Genomic DNA, 21960 nt, shown 5'->3' on the forward strand with positions numbered 1-21960 from the left:
AAATAACAAACATTTTAATATGCTAAAACTCTTCGATGCACATTTCAAAGGAAGGGTTTGTAGGTTTTCTCACAAGCATATACTCATGCTATAATCACATAGAAAGCTTTGTATGCTTTCACCACACAATTATTACACTAATTTATAAGCCCTCCATTAGTATAGTCTTATGGAACACATTAAAAAAAAAAATGTACTTTCTTCTCACGAGAAAGAGCATTTAATGAGAAGATGATTGTTAGTTTCATCATAACTCTTACATAAATGAAATTTATTAAGTTAAACTCTATTTTGTTCTTATATATTATCATATGTAAAGCTTTTTCTATTCATTAGAAACCACATAAAAACACATTTGATAGACAATTAAATTTAAATATTTTCTTGTAGCACCACATAATTTTTTTGATATTCTTTATAACAAGCTATCTAAACTTTGTAGTAGAGTCATCCAAGGGATTCTTTGACAAAGTAATCTTATCATCTTGCTTACTATATCTCACATGATATTTGAGTTTTTCCACAGATTCCTTGCCAAATTTTTGTTTGATCCTCCCCTCTAAGTTCAAATCTTACCACTCGAAGCTATTGTTTCCCCTATATGGTGGTCAATTAAGATAAAAAAATATGTTCTATCATGGAAAATTTCTATTTCACAAAGGTTAAATCACATTTCCTAGAAATTGAACATTCTCCCAACTCCTTACCTTCTACAATAAATCTTCTCCCATTTAAGAGACTTCCACAACCATTGATTTTAAGATAATTCAAACATTGCATATATCATTTTGTGTGTGTGTATATATATATATATATATAGAGAGAGAGAGAGAGAGAGAGAGTATAACTTGTGTACATTTGGATATAGATCATTCACTTACTTTCAAAGAAACTTCTTTACCTCATGGAAATAATATTTTTGAATAATATTATAAACACTATTATAGAGAGAAATAGGCTTGAATTCTTCAAATGTATAAGGCTAATTAATCTCTCCTATGATAGAAATAAATGTAGCATAAAGGTAGCTAACACTCTCCCATGTGATGTTGTTTTCTCATAGTTTTCATAAGATCCCCTTCAATAAGTTTGAAGAAGAACAAGGAGAATTCTATTTACCAACCATTAGACCCTAGGCTCTTTCTTCTTTAAGACTATGAAAAACTATTTGAACCCTATATCTTAAAATCTTTTTAATTATAATTACAATATAAAGTTTATATATAAAACTTGGAAAAGAAAACGTCATTATAACCATCACTATAGTAGAGACTATCTCTTCTTCTTTGTTAACATTCCCAAAGTAATGTATACCAACTCTTAATAAATCCTCAAAATTATTCACCTCCACACCATATGATCCTATCATTTTCCAAATGGAATTTATGTCTAAGAGTTTCCTTCCTCTTTAAATTTCCATTTCCATAACGCTTAGTTTTTTAGCAAGATGTTAATGTCTTTAGGCTAAAAACTACCTATTATGGTTATTTAAAGGGTATGAAAACTTTTGCATGTATAGGATGGATTAGGCACTTATATCAAATAATACCAAACAATATACTTAGAGTAACATTTGATCCTTTTGTTGCGGTGGAGGAGCTAGCACCGTTGTCTACCTTCTTTGCACCCTTTCTCAAATGCTTCCTCATGCTTCCTCATAAATTGAGTACTTTTGGTCAAAAATCTAATGATAGAACCAATCACAGTTATGTTATCTCCCCCACCAATCCATTATAGTGACATAATTGAAAACCCTAAATCAAGTTCACTTTACTTCCAATAACCTTGCTACTAAATTGAATCCACTTAGGTAAAAGTTTGCATGCATAGACTCTATAATTAAATTAAAAGATGAAACAACATAATGAAATAAAAAGATGAAACAACATAATGAAATAATTGAAAGCCCTAAATCAATTTCACCTTCTTCCAAAGACCTTGCTACCTGCATAAATTCACCTTCCAAAAACTTTTCACCTTACTTCCAAAATCCTTTACCTACATAAATTCACCTTCCAAACACCTTTCAACCTACCTAAATTCATCCACTTATATAAAAATTACATACACAAAGTCGATCTAAAAATTTGAACGAAAGGACAGCAAACCCTCTTCTTGGGTTATCATCCAATCTCTTTCCAATGGTAGACGAGGTACTACCCTCCTCAACCTTCCAACCGCAATCATGTGCAACTACCAATATCGAAGAGACTTTATCCACCCCTATCCGCAAACTTCGATGGCTGTCTAGATTCATCTTGATCCTAGAAATTGAGTTCCCTACAAAAATCGATCTAAACCTCCTTTTATCTACTCGTCTACTATGGCATTCACCATTTCTCATAGCCATGCAGTGATGCATTTCTGAAAACGACGACTTCATTTCGAAGATACAAGGATGTGTAATAAGGTTTTCTTTTTGGGAATCACTACTTTATTTTGAAGATACAATGATGAATCCTAAGGATTACTTCTTGGAAATCATATACCTAGGCAGATATGAAAAGCGATAAAAACTTCATGAAAGGATAACCTTTTACAAACGTATTTGCATGTAAAAGATTCAGCTTTATTATTAATTTGTTTAAAGTGGATTTTTTTATTAATTATAGCTTTTTGGAATATTTTACATTTTTTATGAATAATAGTAGAATTTACTCCTAGTTCTTGTACAACCTATTTCCCAAATCTACAAAACTCGCTTTTTTTTAACGGGTGGAAAAGGTGAAAAAAGAAAAATTAATTCCAAAATCTACACCATGTTCATTTTTTTCTAAAAGACTTCCTAATATTTCGATGTACGAACAAATTACAAAACTCACAAAACTGGCTCACTTGCGGAATGAAACGAGGCAAATCCAAAGGACGAGCTACGGTGTGGAATCTCGCTAATATGTGACTTTTACTGTGTAGATTTAGGCTGAAAATAAGAATTTGCTATAGGGCATTAAATAAATGAGGTTGTATATACTTACTATTAAATTTTGGCCTTAGCAAAATCAAATAGTAACATATACCGCGATCGTTCACTTTATGCCCAATAACATGCTCTATCTTTGTTGCCCTAGATTTCTATTTAATTGTTAAGTGCGAACTTGTACTTTTTTATTACACTCATGCATGTATCTTGTACCTTACAGATTACATGCATTACCGTAATGAAAAAGGACTATGATATCGAATCTCAAAAGTGACATGGGAGATTATAGAGAACAATACGTAATGAAAATCAATCTTGAAATCCAATGCGAGTTTTCTTGCCGTGTCAACGATCAAAGATGAATTGATCCTTGAATTAAACAACACTATAAGAAACAATCAGTGTTCTGGCGAGAATAATCTGCGGATTTTATGTGTGAGCCACATAGTAATGATAAAATTGCAACCCTAGAAGAGAATAACGCTAAAGTATTGTTAGCCACATAACCGAAAATCGCAGTGCTATAAGAAGAGTTGATCCTTGTCAAGCCCATGAGTCGGGCGTGTCAGACGGACCCATTTAATCGACGGGTCGACAAGAGTTGGCATGGGCGAATGACGGGTGAGGGCGTTTGTCCGAACGACCGTGCGAGAGCGTCGGGCTGAACGACCAGGCGAGGGCATCTGAGGGCTTTTGTCCGAACAACCGTGCGAGGAAGTCGGGCTGAACGACCTGGCGAAAGCGTCCGAGGGCGTTTGTCCGGACGACCAAATGAAGGAGACATGACGGTTGGGTCAGCGGGTGGGTGAGCCGACTCGTTCGAAAATTAAAAGGAAGGAATGTATGGTGGTCGGCCAAGCATGGAATCCAATGATTCATGGAGGGCGAGCTATATATATGGGCGTGCTTTGGCATTAGCTAAGGCATAAAATCAAACACACAAGTTCAGAGCATTCAAGGAAGGACGAAGGGAAGAAGTGCAAGCAGGTCTAAAATCCAGGCGAAGGTGCAGGGGGACGTGTGCAGGGCCGAAGCACCCGAGCCGCAACAGGACGATTGAAGGCATTCGTGCAGGAGTTCGTTTGAAGGCGTTCATTCAAAAAGTCGTTTGAGGGCATCGTGCAGAAAATTCGTTTGAGGACGTCGTTCAAAAAAGTCATTCGAAGGCATTGTGTAGGAAGTCGTTCGAGGGCATCGTTCAGAAAAGTTGTTCAAAGGCGTCGTGCAAGAAGTTGTTCGAAGGTGTCGTTCAGGAAATCATGCGAGGGCGTTCGTGTAGGATCGTTCGAGGGCGTTCAGGCAGGGTCGTTCGAGGGCGCGCAAGGTGTCCGTTCGAACGGTCGTTCGGGAAGTCGTTCGAGGGCGCGGCAGGGTGTTCGCCCGAACGACACAAGTTGGTGAACGACGGACTAGGTGAAGTCTTAAACGAGTGCACGGTGAACGACTCGCCGGTGGATACTTTGCTAGTTGGGCGCTCGATGGGAGCGCCCAACGAGTTGAGCAAGTTGGACGAGTTGAACAAAACGCGTTCGGGTGAACATGTGGAGGCAAACAAAGAGCTGGGCAGAGTCGTTCGGAGGACCGTGTGGGCGTGCCAACAAGCTGGGCTAACCGAGTTGTGTCGGTGAATGTAAAAATATTCTAAGTGTAAATTTGGGTTTTCCTCAAGATTGTAACTTACATATATATTACTATTACGTGTAGACTCATTACAGGGAGTTGCCCCTCCCAGTTATACTGTTGTGCATTTGTGTTAATGCCGATAAAGGTTTAACTATTGTTTTATAATGGATGAAAGTACTTTGTAAAAGAAGAAAATAAACTAAGTATAGACGTAAGGAGTAGTCCATGATCGTGAGTATTGGTGAAAAGAAAGTGGTTGGTGGTGTCGCACCTCCTATAGTGCGGTTGGAAGAGTACCTCGAGTGTAGAGGCATGACAGGTGGTATCAGAGCTGATTAACGATAAGGAGTTGATCCCAGTGCACTAGCGTGACAGGTGGTATCAGAATTGATGGTGAAAGAGGTGCAAGATTTGCAGAGAAGTTGATCCCACTACATTTGGTGGTAGGTTTACCAGAGGTGAAGCATCGTGCTTGGGCCAAGCTGAACGACAAGACATGGCAGGTTTGGAAGAATGCGAAGGGAAGCTCTTGCTGACCTTATACAGGTTGAAGCGGATGAAAGAAGAGAACCCATAGATTCGAGATAAACTTGGAGTCTTGTAAAAGAATGTTGAAGACGAACTTCTTCGACTTGGTTGGGCAATGGAGCAGGATGAAGCTGCAGATTGTGATGATGAAAAAGAGGAAGCCGTGATGTTTGAGGATGTTGCTGATATGACAACGATGGAGGATGAATTTGAGATTGATCAAGTTGGATCAGGATCGTGCGGTTTGCAAACATTGGTGGATGAGGATACTCATATGGAGGGGCCTCATGATGAACTAAGTACTATTGATACTTGTGTTCCAGTGAGACTTTTGGGAGATGAACCGGATGCAGGGAAGAGAAAAATTAGTTTGCCGATGCAAGGGAGGATCTTACCATGGATTTCTACGATGGGACCTTGTATGGAGGAGAAAGAATCATTGATTGTTGCAGAACTTGTTGGGGTTGTTTGTGACCTTATGATAGAGGGTACAAAGGCCCGTGACAAGGAATGAACATGATGATCATTGCGGAGGAATGGGTCATGCTTTAGCCACATGGAAAATTGGCTAAGTGCCCAGCATGACTCATGGATAGATTAGAGGAGGGCACACACTTGAGTATGATGATACTTGGGTGGACTTCCCATGGCCGAGACCAAGAGGAAGTCTTGGTGGGACCTTTAGTGGGGGATACATGGTGGAAGAGACTCATTTAATGATGATATGGTTGGGTGACCAAGTTCACTAGACTCGGATTGCAGGCTTGGATGAGGATGACCGATTGTTGTTATGGGTCTACTTAGTTGGACAACATGGGCAATTTAGTCATGGACATTAGGTTGGAGACATGGAGCATGGCAGTCTTATGCAAGGAAATTATGTAGGAGCACTTGTAGAGGTGTCACTTATGGGCATCCAATGAGCGGTGCCAAGGTAGGGATGTTGTGCAGGTGGATTTGTTGATGTGACATGGAGATGTTTTATCTATGAGCCAATGGAGATGTTGTGCACTTGGGTACAACAAGGCCATGGACTAGTTGGATTTGTGAGCGGACTATGGAGCGTTCCTACTACATGGAACGCTGAGGCATCTTGCAAGGACCTTTGGGCCGAGACTTGTATACCTGCTGGGATGTTGGTTGGAGATGACTCATGGAACTCATGATGACATGAGGTTGTGACTTTTGGGAACTTCATATATGGTGGACTTGGAAGATCTGACACATTGAAGAGCTGAGATCAGGGAATTTGATGCGGGATGGGGTGCATACTCTTGAGTACATGTATGGGTGTGCTTGAAAAAGTGACTTGATGTGGAGGATCGATATGAGACACTTTGGAGTGATGGAGTTACAACGATGATGATGCCTTGGTGGCAACACTTGGGCATGGGTTGAGCTGAGACTTAACCACTTTTTACATAGAGGAGATGAGATAGGTGTATACTTGTTTCTATGGCAGACTTGACGGATGGCACATTACAAATATGATGGAGGTGGCTTCATGGACCTGGATGTGGCACATCGAGAGTTGGGTTTGATGAGAAGAACTCTTCATATTGAGGAGATGGATGATGATGTTGGATAGATGCAAATGATTTCATGCAGCACATTGATACCAAACATCATGGACAACATGTTGCAGACGAGATGGAGTTTACTTCATGGCCCTGGACATGGCTTACTTGGATGGAGATGGATTCTTGATCGAGTTGATGTTCTAACAGGAGTTTGAGAAATGACTGATGATGGCATGAGAATGTGCATTCTCATGGTTTGAGCGTGATAGTTGGATTAGCTACCCAAGTAGTTCAAGTCATGAGGGCTATATCAGTGTATAGAGATGTGTTAGCATTATGTTGGAGTATCATGGCAGCACTTCACACAATGACGATACAGGATGAGGTCGACACAATATGTTGCAGTAAGCATGTAGCTTGAGTTGGAGGGACCAGCCTTCCACAGGGGGAGTAGCATGTGGAGATTGTGACGGATGTGGTTGATGATCATGGATTGGGGAGACTTTCCGATTTATGGAGACATGAGCCTTTAATGGTTTGTCTGATAGCAGAGCAGAGGCAAGCAACATGGGCATTTTTGGATGTTAGAGTTAGCGACACTTTACGATGTTATACGATGGTGTTGTTGAGGACGACAACCGTTTAGAGTGGGGGAGTATGTCAAACCCATGAGTCGAGCGTTCCGGACGGACACGTTTAACTGACGGATCGACTAGAGTTGGCACGGGCGAACGACGGGCGAGGGCGTTTGTCCAAACGACCGTGTGAGGGCGTCGGGCTGAACGACCGGGCAAGGGCGTCCGAGCGCATTTGTCCGAATGACCGTGCGAGGGCATCGGGCTAAATGACCGGGCGAGGGCGTCCGAGGGCATTTGTCTGAACGACAAAACAAAGGAGACAGGATGGTTGGGTTGGCCAGTGGGCGAGCCGACTCATTCGAAAATTAAAAAGAAGGAATGTATGGTGGTCGGCCAAGCATGGAGTCACAATGATTCATGGAGGGTGAGCTATATATATGGGCATGCTTTAGCATTAGCTAAGGCATCAAATCAAACACACAAGTTCAGAACATTCAAGGGAGGATGAAGGGAAGAAGTGCGAACTGGTTTGAAATCTGGGCAAAGGTGCAGGCGGATGTGTGCATGGCCAAAGCACCCGAGCCGAAACAGATCGTTCGAAGGTGTTCGTGTAGGGGGTCGTTTGAGGGCGTTCATTCAGAAAGTCGTTCGAGGGCGTTGTGCATGAAAGTTGTTCAAGGGCGTCATTCAGAAAAGTCATTTGAAGGCATCATGCAGAAAGTCGTTCGAGGACGTCGTTTAGAAAAGTCGTTCGAAGGCATCATGCAGGAAGTCGTTCGAAGGCGTTGTTCAGGAAATCGTGTGAGGGCGTTCGTGCAGGATCGTTTGAGGGTGTTCGGGCAGGGTCGTTCAAGGGCGCAATAGGGCGTCTGTTCGAACGGTCATTCGGGAAGTCATTCAAGGGTGCGACAGTGCATCTGCTCGAATGACACGAGTTGGTGAACGACGGACTAGGTGAAGTCTCGAACGAGTGCACAGTGAACGACTCGCCAGTGGAGACTTGGCGAGTTGGGCATTCGGTGGGAGCGTTTGACGAGTTGAACGATTTAGACGAGTTGGACGAGTTGAACAAAATGCGTTAGGGTGAACGTGGAGAGGCAAACGAAGAGTTGGGTAGAGTCGTTTGGACGATCGTGTGGGCGTGCCGACGAGCTGGGCTAACTGAGTTGTGCCGGTGAATGTAAAAATATTCTAAGTGTAAATTTGGGGTTTCCTCAAAATTGTAACTTACATATATATTATTATTACGGGTAGACTCATTACAGGGAGTTGCCCCTCCTAGTTATACTGTTGTGCATTTGTGTTAATGTTGATGAAGGTTTAACTATTGTTTTATAATGGATGAAAGTACTTGGTAAAAAAAAATAAACTAAGTATAGACGTAAAGCATAGTCCATGATCGTTAGTATTGGTGAAAAGAAAGTAGTCGGTGGTGCCGCACCTCCTATAGTGTAATTGGAAGAGTACCGCCCGTGTAAGGGTGTGACAATTCCCACCAAGCCAAGCTGAGCCATTCTGAAGTGTGCAAATTTATAATTGAGTTATTTGCCTGGAATTTATTTTAGTACTTTTAGGGTCCATCGATCTGAAAGTTCTTGACTAAGCGTCCACATGACGAGTTTTGTAAGGAGCAACGTTCGAGTCCACTGCGCAGAAAAACGGAAGGCTTAAAACTCGAAAAAATGGTCCATCCTTGCTGCCCTGCCTTCAATTACACTGCTCCTTGACATCGTTGGCGTGTCAATGGGAACTCCTGTTACATCCTGTGAAGTCGATGACGACCCCCAAGGTAGGAAAGTGTTGTCTAATTTAGTAAAGTCGGTCTGTAGCCGACAAGATTTCCCCACCGCTGTGTGTCCTCTTTGGCATCATATCGTGGCTTCGAGACAACATCGCCCGATATTTTGATATGTTTAGCCTTGACAGAGAGCATGGAATAGGCACAACATGCTTACGAATTGTCCATGAATCTTGACAGTGATATGATGAATGAAAGAGAACGGGCAGCATGGCAAGATTGTGTTGATCTTTTCCAAGATACGTTGGACAGTCTCAACGTTTGTTTAAGCAAGAATTCAGTCAAGAAAGACATCCCAAATTTGCTGAGCGTCGCTTTGAATGGTTTCCGTGACTTCAATTTAACAGGCAGCACTAATATAAAAGCTCTGATGTTGTCCAGAACTGTTAATGTGTCAGAATTAACGAGCAATTTTCTTTGCATTACAAGCTTTCCAGCTTCAAAAATCACCGTCTGTTGAGTTCAGAAAGAGAAGAGAAGTTGGACTCTCACTAAAGCCTGATTGAGGGAGATGGTCTTCCAAGATGGTTATCAGCCGACGACCGAAGGCACTTACAATCATCCATACAAGCGCACGTCCTGGTTGCCAAAGATGGTTATGGCAATTACCTGACGATCACCGAAGCGGTAAACGTGGCGCCTTCCAAGTACAAGACGAGACATATCATCTACGTCAAAGCGGGAGTTTACAAAGAGAATATGGACATATTGAAGAACAAAACCAATTTGATGTTAATTGGCGATGGCAAGGACCGAACCATCTTACGGGAAGCAAGAATGGTCCAGACGGTTCAACTACGTTCAAGTCTGCCACTTTGATTAAGAATTTAAAATTGGTTTTTCCAATATGGTTTCTTATATTAATACATTTTTCTTGGTATTGTTCTATTTTCAATGAATTAATATTAAGTCGTATAATTTTATTTATTTATTTTTTAAATATGGAGTTACAGAGTATTTTTAATTTATTTTATTGATAAGTCATCTTATTGAAATAAAATTTATTTATAAATTAAGTGTTTCAATAAAGCGAGAATAAATATCTATAGTTAAATATTATTCTATATATTTACAAATATTTATGTTTATATATATATATATATATAAAATTGTAATTTAATTAATATTTATATTTTTAAAAATTAATTTAAACAATAAAACATGTATAATGGAGGATTAAGTATTTTGCAATTTATATTGATTAATATTTATCAATATTTATTAGTTTTTTTAATTTATATAATTAAGCTGATCGAAATTTTTATTTTACACTCACAAATAAAAGACATTGACATATTTACATCCCTACACAAAATATCAAATATTAATTACTTTATATCTTTTTGATCTTTAAATTGCAATATAAAAAATGACACCAATCCAAATATATCAATTAGGTACCATTATAAAATTTGCATATAAAAAATGATAAGATATCGCTATAATCACAAGTTTTTTTTTAATTTATATAATTGCATTTCACAAAAGATTTGATGATGTTAACTCTACTTGGATTCTACACAATTCATAAACCAACCACTTGGTGAATGCTAGTAGATAAACCCCTAATCCTTTACTTTTACCTTTTTTTACTATCGCATCATATTGAAATTTTGAAGACAAAATATTTCTTTTCTCTTAAAAAATTGTCTTAAAGTCCCCCTCCATGTCGTAATGCCGAATGCAACAATAGACAAGTTGTCTCTAATCGTATCAGCATATATGAAAGAGACAAAAGAGGAATTGATGTCCGAGAAATCTTGTCAATAAAACTTGTTGCGTTCTTCTTAGTCGACTACCCCCACAAAACAAAGAGCCCAACAAATCGTTGTCTTTATATAAGATAACATGAATGGTAAGTAAAATAACAACCTCGATATAGGCGCAAGACAATAGTTGTCTACAAGCTAGCCGACTTAGGGTGCACTGTCACAATCAATTTTGCAGTTGTTAGATAATATCATCTTAAATTGATATGTTTGTGTCTTGATTGTTAATTGTATTAAATAGGTTTGATCTAAAGTTGTCATTGTCTTAAATATAAAGTTTTGTCTTAAAATATTTTTGTCTCAAACTGCTTTTGTCTTAGATATAAAGTTTTGTCTTAAAATAATCTTGTCTTAAATATAAAGTTTTGCCTTTAAATTTTTGTCTCAAACTACTTTTGTCTTAAATATAAAGTTTTGTCTCAAAATATTTTCGTCTTAAATTATTTTTGTCTTAAATATAAAGTTTTGTCTTAAAATATTTTTGTCTCAAACTACTTTTGTCTTAAAATATTTGTGTCTTAAATATAAAGTTTTGTCTTAAAATATTTTTGTCTCAACCTATTTTTGTCTTAAAGTTCATATTTACGGCAATTCAATTGATATTAAATTTTATTGTAAAATAACTAAAATAAAAAGTGATTTTTTAAGACAAAAGATTTCTTTTGTCTTAAAAAATGTCTTAAAAGTGCCCTTGGTGTAGTAGTGGGTTAATACTAAAGCCCCTAGGGATTATGAACCCAAGTGAATAATATTAAACCCAAGGTACAAATATTATAAACACACGACATATAAACCCTAAGATAATTAATATAAACACTAAAATAAACATGGTTGACCATGGTTGATTTTCATATTGAGATAATCCTTATCATAATGCGATGTTGGACCATGGTTGACGATGTTTGATTTACATATCGAGATAATATTTGGGACAATGTGATGTTTTACCATGGTGGATTTTCATATCGATACAATTTTTTTCACAATGTGACGTTCGACGATGGTTGACCATGATTGACCATGTTTCATACTATAAAACATGGTTGACCATATTTTTCATGATTGTCCATGATTTTCATATGGAGACAATTTTTGTCACAATATGGCATTCAACCATGGCTGACCATGGTTGGCTATGGTTGACTATGATAAATATTATTAACCCAAGGGAATAATAAACCTAAGGGATTGATATTATAAACCCAGGGGATTAATATTAAAACCCCAAGGGATTAAGAACCTAATGGAATAATGTTAAACCCAAGGGACTAATGATTATAAACCCAAGGTATATAGACACTAAGATAAATATTGTAAACTCTAAAATAAACATGGTTAACCATGTTTCATTCTATAAAACATGGTTTACCATGATCAACTGTGCTTGACCATGGTTGACCATGATTGTCCATAATTGTCCATGATTTTCATATGAAAACCTTTTTTGTCACAATGTGACATTTCAGACCATGGTTGATTTACATATCGAGACAATTTTGTAACAATGCGACGTTCCACCATTGTTAACCATGATTGATTTCATATCGAGACAACCTTTGTCACGATGCGACATTTGACCATGGTTGACCATGTTTCATTCTATAAAACATGGTTGACCTTCAACCATAGCTGACCATGGTTGACCATGATTGTCCATGATTTTCATATGGAGACAATTTTTTTCATAATGCGATATTCGACTATGCTTGACCATGACTAGCTATGATTGACCATGATTGATATTATAAACCTAAGGGAATAATAAACACAATGGATTAATACTAAACCCCAAGGACTTATGTACCCAAGGGGATAATATTAAACCCAAGGGACAAATATTATAAACCAAACATATATAAACCCTGAGATAAATATTATACACATGATTTGCCATGGTTTATTTTCATATTGACACAATTCTTATCACAATGCAATGTTAGACCATGGTTGATTTACATATCGAGACAATCTTTGTCACAATGCAACATTAGACCATGGTTGACCATGTTTCATTCCATAAAATAGGGTTGACCATGATTGTCCATCATTTTCATATGAAGAAAATATTTGTCACAATGCGACATTTGACCATGGTTTACCATGGTTGGCTATGATTGTCCATGATTGATATTATTAACCCAAGGGATTCATATTATAAACCCATGGGAATAATAAACCCCCAAGGGACTAATCTTATAAATCGAAGGTATATAAAGCCTAAGATAAATATTTTAAATGATAAAATAAACATGGTTGATGATGGTTGATCAATTCTATAAAACATGGTTGACCATGATCAACCATGGATGACCATGGTTAACCTTGATTGTCCGCGATTGTCCATCATTTTCATATGGAGACACTTTTTGTCACAATGCGACATTCGACCATGGTTGACCATGGATGACTATGATTGACAATGGTTGATAGTATAAACCCAAGAGAATAATAAATCCAAGGGATTGATATTATAAAACCAAGGGATTAATACTAATACCCCAAAGGACTATGAACCGAAGGGAAGAATACAAACCCAAGGGACCAATATTATAAACCCAAGGGATATAAAGCTTAATATAAGTATTATAAACACAAAAATAAACATGGTTGACCATGGTTGATTTTCATATTGAGACAATCCTTGTCACGATGCGACGTTCAACCATGGTTAACCATGTTTCATTCTATAGAACATGGTTGATCATGATTAACCATGGTTGTCCATGGTTGACCATGATTAACCATCATCGTTGATCATGATCAAACAGATTTAAATCAAGGTTGATCATGGTTGATGAAATTCAACCATCGTTAATCATGGTTGACCATCATTGACCATGGTTGATGATGGTTGACGATGGTCGATTTTGGTTTACCATAAATACATTAACTATGGTTGACCATATTCAAGCATGATTAACCATCATTGATCATGGTTCACCATAAAGACATTGATTAACCATTATGACCATGGTTGATGATGGTTGACGATGGTCAATTTTGGTTTACCATAAATACATTAACTATGGTTGACCATATTCAAGCATGATTACCCATCATTGATCATGGTTCACCATAAAGACATTGATTAACCATTATGACCATGGTTGATCATGGTGCAGCATGCTCGACCATGGAAGATCATCGTTGAATATCCTTGATCGTGGTAGACAAAGGTTGACATTGATTGACCATGGTTGAGCATGGTTGACTAGATTCAACCATGAGCGACCATATTCAATTTTATTACTTTATTAATAATCTTTATTAATTTATTATGTAGTATTATTTAGTTAATTAATAATTGATTTAAGATCATTTATTTATAATAATTAATATTGATATATGAATCTAAACATGTTTAAATTAATGTTCAATATTATCTAATATTTTCAATTATAAATTATTTAAAATTAAATTATAGAAAAATATTGTTATTGTTTTGTAAAATTATTAATATCATACTTAATAAAATATTGTTTTCTAATATTGTAATAAAATATTGTTTTCTAATATTGTTTTCTATTTATAATAGTATTAATAATTATTATTTATTTTAATAATATTTGTATTTAATAATATTATTGTTTAATAATATTTATTAATTTATTAATTAGAACCAAAAAATTGATATTAATAAAACTATTAACTCTAAATTAATACTAATAATCTTAATTTAATACAATTATTAACGTTAAGGTTTTTCATTGAAGGACGACTATTCAAAACTAATTATAACTTTCATTGAAAAACTAATTATTTGTGGACCGGAAATAATAGAATATGTACGTTTAATTTGATATTTTGTTTATTTCTCCGACTCTACTCTTAGAGAATGGATTTGACATCTAACAATGACAAATTGAACCCCATATCAATGATTTCAATATCATATGACAATTTGCGATTCACAACTATTTATGGGAGTCCGTATCCAGGGCCACTCATTGAGATTTGTGAGTTAATTAAAGGAAAGTCCTTTTCGGTGATTGATTTTTGTATGGAAAAGTTATCCCTCATCAAATATTTTGAGATTGAAATAGAAATATTTTTCAAATAATCTAAGCAGTGACTGTAATATAATAAACACAAATTATCATTATTCAATGAAGAGATTCGTGTTGTATTTTGTTTCAGGCTTTAGGTTTTGTTCAAGGGACTCTTTACATTCCATAGTCCATGTAAACTATACTATACTCTCCGTAGTGAAGGGAACACTGTTACAAATTATAATTGTATTTTCAATCATGAATCTCTATAGGATGATTAAAAATGTAACAAGAATATTGAAAGCAGTTAAAAAGTAGATGATTAAAAATATAGATAATTAAAAAAATCGGATGAATAATGAGATCAGGGTGATTAAATGCATTCTCTAGCATATTTTTTTATAAAGTGATTTAAAACAAAAAGCCACATGAGCACCAATATTCAAATTACACTCACCACAATGCTCACTAATCATAACGAGAAACCATAATCACTGTGATCTTGAATTCAATTGCAAAGTTTATTAACTAGGATATTGGGAAACGCAACCTTTGCATAATTTAACGTCATGTTTCGATCGCAGAGATTCACGACATTGAAATGTAAGAGAAATCAGAGCCCAATGATCCATTTCAATCTTTAACTCAATTGGATGGTTGAATATGCCATTACCTTAATGATCCACTACTATATTTAATTCAAAAATATGTTCTTCTTAATTTATTCCTCCTCGAATAACCCTGACCGAAATTTATTTGAAACGAAGCGTTTCAATTCAATTTATTTTTCATTTTCATTTAAATATGAGCGTGGTGCAAGCTAAAATAGTATGGTGCATTTTAAACCCTCGATCCCTATTCAGAAGAACAATATATTCCCTCTACAGCTAATCCGGCCATCCATTATAATTTAAAAATAAAAATAAAAATAAAGGGTCAACAAGCCTTCGGCTAACTGGGTCTCTATATTTACTGCAAAATCAAAACAATGAAATTTCAATTTTAGCTATCATGTCACGTACATATTCACGGAATATGATGGTTCTGTTATTGGTACCATGTAGTTATCTTAACTATCACCGAAGCAAAAGAAATGCAATTCGACTTTCGGGACAGCATCAGACGTAAAGAATATATCGAATATATCCATCGTTATCCGACCTACCTGGCGGTGCGAATAAACATAACATTAAGGGTAATCACTAATCTTTTAGAGTATTAAAAATAAATAAATCTAAAATAAAAATTATTTTAAGGTTTTACATAATTGTAATAATGGAATAAGTTAGGGTTTGGAGTATGTTTTAAAATAAAATTATTGGTTTTTGTTTGGCTATGAGTTAGTCTTCTTTCCACTTAAAGAAATAGGTTAACTGTCCAAGTCTTGGAGGCATGTGGCAGCAGGAGTGAAAGCCTGTCCCCTTACGGATAGCTAGCGGGTTATTTAGGTGGGGTGGTTTTCCTTGAATAATGATGATGAGTCAGCCTGCATTAGGGATTAACAACTAGAGATGGTTGTCTTCACTGCTGGTTTGAATTCGGGATTAGTAGCTAGAAATGTCTTTACTCTAGGTTTGAAAATTGAATTATAATAAGTTTTCTTATCCATAATAAGAATTAGTCTTCTTAATTAAAAATTCATCATCTTTAAAAATAAAAAATAAAAATAAAAAACGAAATGTAACTCTAACTCTTATGGACCACCAGCGAGCTAATTTCCAGTAAAGCGATTTTCATTTGAATAACCTAATGTATCACCATGTATTTGCATAACAACCAATCATGATTTTGATATTAATATTATTTTATCTGAATGGGCTAATATTATTATACTCCAAAACTAAAAATTGTATCTATTAAACAAAATGTAAATGAAGGTAAACTAGTTTAGATCCATCAGAACTCCAAATCTATAAGGTGTTTAGAGAGATCAAATCTTTCAAAATGTAAACCTAATATTTTTTTTTTTATATCTATTTTTACCTTATCAAAAAAATTATATAACATAACATTGCAACATTCCAACAACATACAAATACAATTTTTTTGAAATGAAATAAAATACAAATAAAAAATTATATCAAAATTGTAATATAACGGAATAAAATTAATTAAAATAAAGTAAATTATATAAATAAAATATTCATACCTATAAAAAAATAAAAAATAAAATAAATGTAATAATATATATTTATAAATCATTGAAAGACATTATATAATGATTAGGATTAAAAGAAACTACATAATGTAATTTTGGTAAATTTATTCTTAAATTTGGATAAGAATTAAATATTTTTAAATATAATTATTTTTCCAAACATTGATAATTCAAAAAACTATAAGTGAGAAAAATAATGATAATAAAATAAAAATAAATCTTTTAATAAAATATCCACTCATCTCGTTTTTTTTCACCCTCCAATATAATATTTCTCGTTGTTTCACGTTTCTGTTTCACGCCACACTACACCAACAAAAGTGTTTGTCATTATCTAATATTAAATACCATTGGAACTTTCCGGCAAACTTAAATTATATTAATTAAGCAAATTGTATGTTTCTGGCGATGCGTAAGTTGTTGGCATTTTTTCTAGATTCTACTGTAATCATTTACATTGTAAGGTTTTAATAAGACACAGGATAATTCGAAGCTTCCGGGCATTTTCCTGTACAAAAGGATTGTAACTTTACATTTTTGAAAAGTCCCTCTCGGCATTGCATATGCAAAATGTAATCTTGAAAGATTCTCGCGATCTCGTCAAAACAGGATGGACAGCCCTCACTTTTTACAACATTTAAATCTCAACACAATTACATAAACCCCTCAACTTCATATACATGATATTACCTTTAAAACAAACTTCAGCTACAGTATATTACTTTTAGAAACCCCAAAAACAGCGATAGCGGTCCCATTGTTTATCCAGAGGAAGCAATCCCTAATAACATACAAGGGTCACAGAAAGAAACAAATTGCTATAAATCAGAAATCGTAAAAGATTTTTCTAGACTGAACAAGAGAGTTTTCAAATGCCATGGAATGGAGAATAGTAGTGTTTACTATTAAAACCAGACCACCTCTTTTTCGCTAGATATACCACTATCCTCTCCGTTATTTGAATTTTCCTTTAAATATATAGTATTAATATTGGCATTCCTTTGTATAAATGATTGGAAGAGATAGTGTTGAGAACAATAGATGTGTTTTAAATCTCTCGAAAGTACTCCATGGAAAAATGTTTATAGTTTTGTATCACATCTATTTATCATAAACATAATTAAGAAAAGAAAAAAAAACCAAAAATCACTAAATGCCAGTAATTGGAATTTTTTTTATTAATAAACTAATTTTAATATTATAGAATAAAAAGAATTTTAATATCATATAATTTCTAAAATCAAAATTTTAGAAAATGAAAAATTTTCAATTTTTTTTATTAATTTAGAAATTTAAAAGATAAAAATCATTAAAAACACAACACCCCCATTACCCACATAAGTGTAATCATTTCATACAACTATATCAAAATAAATTCTCATATTTTATCCCTATTCACAATATCCCATTCTCTATCCCAGTTCACAATACCATAGTCCACTCAAATAACGAACATTTTAATAGGCTAAAACTCTTCGATGCACATTTCAAAGGAAGGGTTTGCAGGTCTTCTCACAATCATATACTCATGCTATAATCACAGAGAAAGCTTTGTATGCTTTCACCACACAATTATTACACTAATTTATAAGCCCTCCATTAGTATAGTCTTATGGAACACATTAAAAAAAAAAATTTACTTTCTTCTCGCGAGAAAGAGCATTTAATGAGAAGATGATTGTTAGTTTCATCATAACTCTTACATAAATGAAATTTATTAAGTTAAACTCTATTTCGTTATTATATATTATCATATGTAAAGTTTTTTCTATTCATTAGAAACCACATAAAAACATATTTGATAAACAATTAAATTTAAATATTTTCTTGTAGCACTACATAATTTTTTTGATATTCTTTATAACAAGCTATCTAAACTTTGTAGTAGAGTCATCCAAGGGATTATTTGACAAAATAATCTTATCATCTTGCTCACTATATCTCACATGATATTTGAGTTTTTCCACAAATTCCCCGCCAAATTTTTGTTTGATCCTCCCCTCTAAGTTCAAATCTTACCACTGGAAGCTATTGTTTCCCCTATATGGTGGTCAATTAAGATAAAAAAAATATGTTCTATCATGGAAAATTTCTATTTTACAAAGGTTAAATCACATTTCCTAGAACCCTAAAATATTTTCGACTTTGTAATGAGTGATCCGATTGAACATTCTCCCAATTCCTCACCTTCTACAATAAATCTTCTCCCATTTAAGAGACTCCCACAACCATTGATTTTAAGATAATTCAAACATTGCATATATCATTTTGTGTGTTTATATGTACAGAGGGAGAGAAAGAGAGAGAGTATAACTTGTGTACATTTGGATATAGATCATTCACTTACTCTTAGAGAAACTTCTTTACCTCATGGAAATAATATTTTTGAATAATATTATAAACACTATTATAGAGAGAAATAGGCTTGAATTCTTCAAATGTATAAGGCTCATTAATCTCTACTATGAGAGAAATAAATGTAGCATTAAAGTTGGCTAACACTATCCCATGGAAAGTTGTTTTCTCATAGTTTTCATAAGACCCCCTTCAATGAGTTTGAAGAAGAACAAGGAGGATTCTATTTACCAACCATTAGACCCTAGGCTCTTTCTCATTTAAGACTATGAAAAACTATTTGAACTTATACATTACAATATTTTTAATTAGAATTACAATATGAGGTTCATATATAAAACTTGAAAAAGAAAAAGTCATTAACTATCTCTTCTTCTTTGTAAACATTCCCAAAGTGATGTATACCAACTCTTAATAAATCCTCAATGTTTTTCACCTCCACACCATATTATCCTATTATTTTCCAAACGGAATTTATATCTAAAAGTTTCCTTCCCCTTTAAATTTCCATTTCAGTAACGCTTAGGTTTTTAGCCCGATGTTAATTTCTTTAGGCTAAAAAGCTACCTATTATGGCTATTTAAAGGGGATGAAAACTTTTGCATGTATAGAATGGATCCAGGCACTTATATGATATAATACCAAACCATATACTTGGACTAACATCTGATCCTTTTGTTGTGGTGGAGGAGCTAGCACCATTGTCTACCTTCTTTGCACCCTTTCTCAAATGCTTCCTCCTAAATTAAGTACTTTTGGTCAAAACTCTAAAGATAGAACCAATCACAGTTATGTTATCTCCCCCACCAATCCATTATAGTGACATAATTGAAAACCCTAAATCAAGTTCACTTTACTTCCAATAACCTTTCTACTAAATTGAATCCACTTAGGTAAAAGTTTGCATGCATAGAATCTATAATTAAATTAAAAGATGAAACAACGTAATGAAATAATTGAAAGCCCTAAATCAATTTCACCTTCTTCCAAAGTCCTTGCTACCTACATAAATTCACCTTCCAAAAACTTTTCACCTTACTTCCAAAATCCTTTGCCTACATAAATTCACCTTCCGAACACCTTTCAACCTACCAAAATTCATCCACTTACATAAAAATTACATACACAAAGTGGATCTAAAAATTTGAATGAAAGGACACCAAACCCTATTCTTGGGTTATCATCCAATCTCTTTCCAATGGAGGTACGACCCTGGTCAACCTTCCAACTGCACTCATGTGCAACTACCAATATCGAAGAGACTTGATCAATGCCTATCCCCAAACTTCGATGGCTATATCTAGATTCATCTTGTTCCTAGAAATTGAGTTCCCTACAAAAAAAAATCGATCTAAACCTCCTTTTATGTACTCGTCTACTATGGCATTCACCATTTCTCATAGCCATGCAGTGATGCATTTCTGAAAACGACGACTTCATTTCGAAGATACAAGGATGTGTAATAAGGTTTTCTTTTTGGGGATCACTACTTTATTTTGAAGATACAATGATGAATCCTAAGGATTACTTCCTGGGAATCATATGCCTAGGCAGATATGAAAAGCGATAAAATCTTCATGAAAGGATAACCTTTTACAAACGTATTTGTATGTAAAAGATTCAACTTTATTATTAATTTGTTTAAAGTGGACTTTTTTATTAATTATAGTTTTTTGGAATATTATACATTTTTGATGAATAATAGTAGAATTTACTCCTAGTTCTTGTACAACCTATTTCCTAAATCTACAAAACTCGCTTTTTTTTCACGGTTGGAAAAGGTGAAAAGAGAACAATTGATTCCAAAATCTACACTATGTTCATTTTTTTCTAAAAGACTTCCTAATATTTCGATGTGCGAACAAAGCACAAAACTCGCTCACTTGCGGAATGAAACGAGGCAAATCAAAAGGACGAGCTACGGTGTGGAATCTCGCTAATCTGTGACTTTTACTGTGTAGATTTAGGCTGAAAATAAGAATTTGTTATAAGGCATTAAATGAATGGGGTGGTATATACTTACTCTTAAATTTTGGACTCAGCAAAATCAAATAGTAACATATACAGCGATCGTTCACTTTATGCCCAATAACATGCTCTATATTTGTTGCCCTAGATTTCTATTTAATTGTTAAGTACGAACTTGTACTTTTTTATTAGACTGATGCATGTATCTTGTACCTTACAGATTACATGCAGTACCGTAATGAAAAAGGACTATGATATCGAATCTCAAAGTGACATGGGAGATTATAGAGAACAATACGTAATGAAAATCAATGTTGAAATCCAATGCGAGTTGTCTTGCAGTGTCAACTATCAAAGATGAATTGATCCTCGAATTAAACAACATTCTAAGAAACAATCAGTGTTCCGGCGAGAATAATCTGCGGATTTTATGTGTGAGCTACACAGTGATGATAAAATTGCAACCCTAGAATAGAATAACGCTAAAGTAATGTTAGCCACATTACCAAAAATTGCAATGCTATAAGAACACTCCTTGAAGAGTTCATCCCTATCAAGCCCACGAATCGGGCGTGTCAGACGGACGCGTTTAACGAACGCTTTTAACCGACGGGTCGACGGGAGTTGGCATGGGTGAATGATGGGCGAGGGCATCTGAGGGCGTTTGTCCAAACGACCGTGCGAGGGCGTCGGGCTGAACGACTAGGTGAGGGCATCCGAGGGCATTTGTTCGAACAACCATGAGAGGACGTCG

The 21960-nt window shown here is 35.1% G+C and overlaps 1 protein-coding gene across 1 annotated transcript; it reads left to right on the forward strand.

Annotated features, from left to right (window-relative positions):
* The first annotated feature begins 9133 nt into the window (after positions 1-9133).
* On the forward strand, positions 9134-9786 carry LOC149224058 (pectinesterase/pectinesterase inhibitor 18-like). The gene is made up of 2 exons (XM_089388069.1): positions 9134-9360; positions 9492-9786. The coding sequence occupies exons 1-2, from the start codon at positions 9134-9136 to the stop codon at positions 9784-9786; spliced, it is 522 nt and encodes a 173-aa protein (XP_089244195.1).
* Positions 9787-21960: the final 12174 nt, after the last annotated feature.

Source organism: Pinus tabuliformis, chromosome Q (assembly GCF_031772625.1).
Source record: "Pinus tabuliformis cultivar Carrire ecotype Pingquan chromosome Q, CPIR1, whole genome shotgun sequence".
NCBI lineage: Eukaryota > Viridiplantae > Streptophyta > Pinopsida > Pinales > Pinaceae > Pinus > Pinus tabuliformis.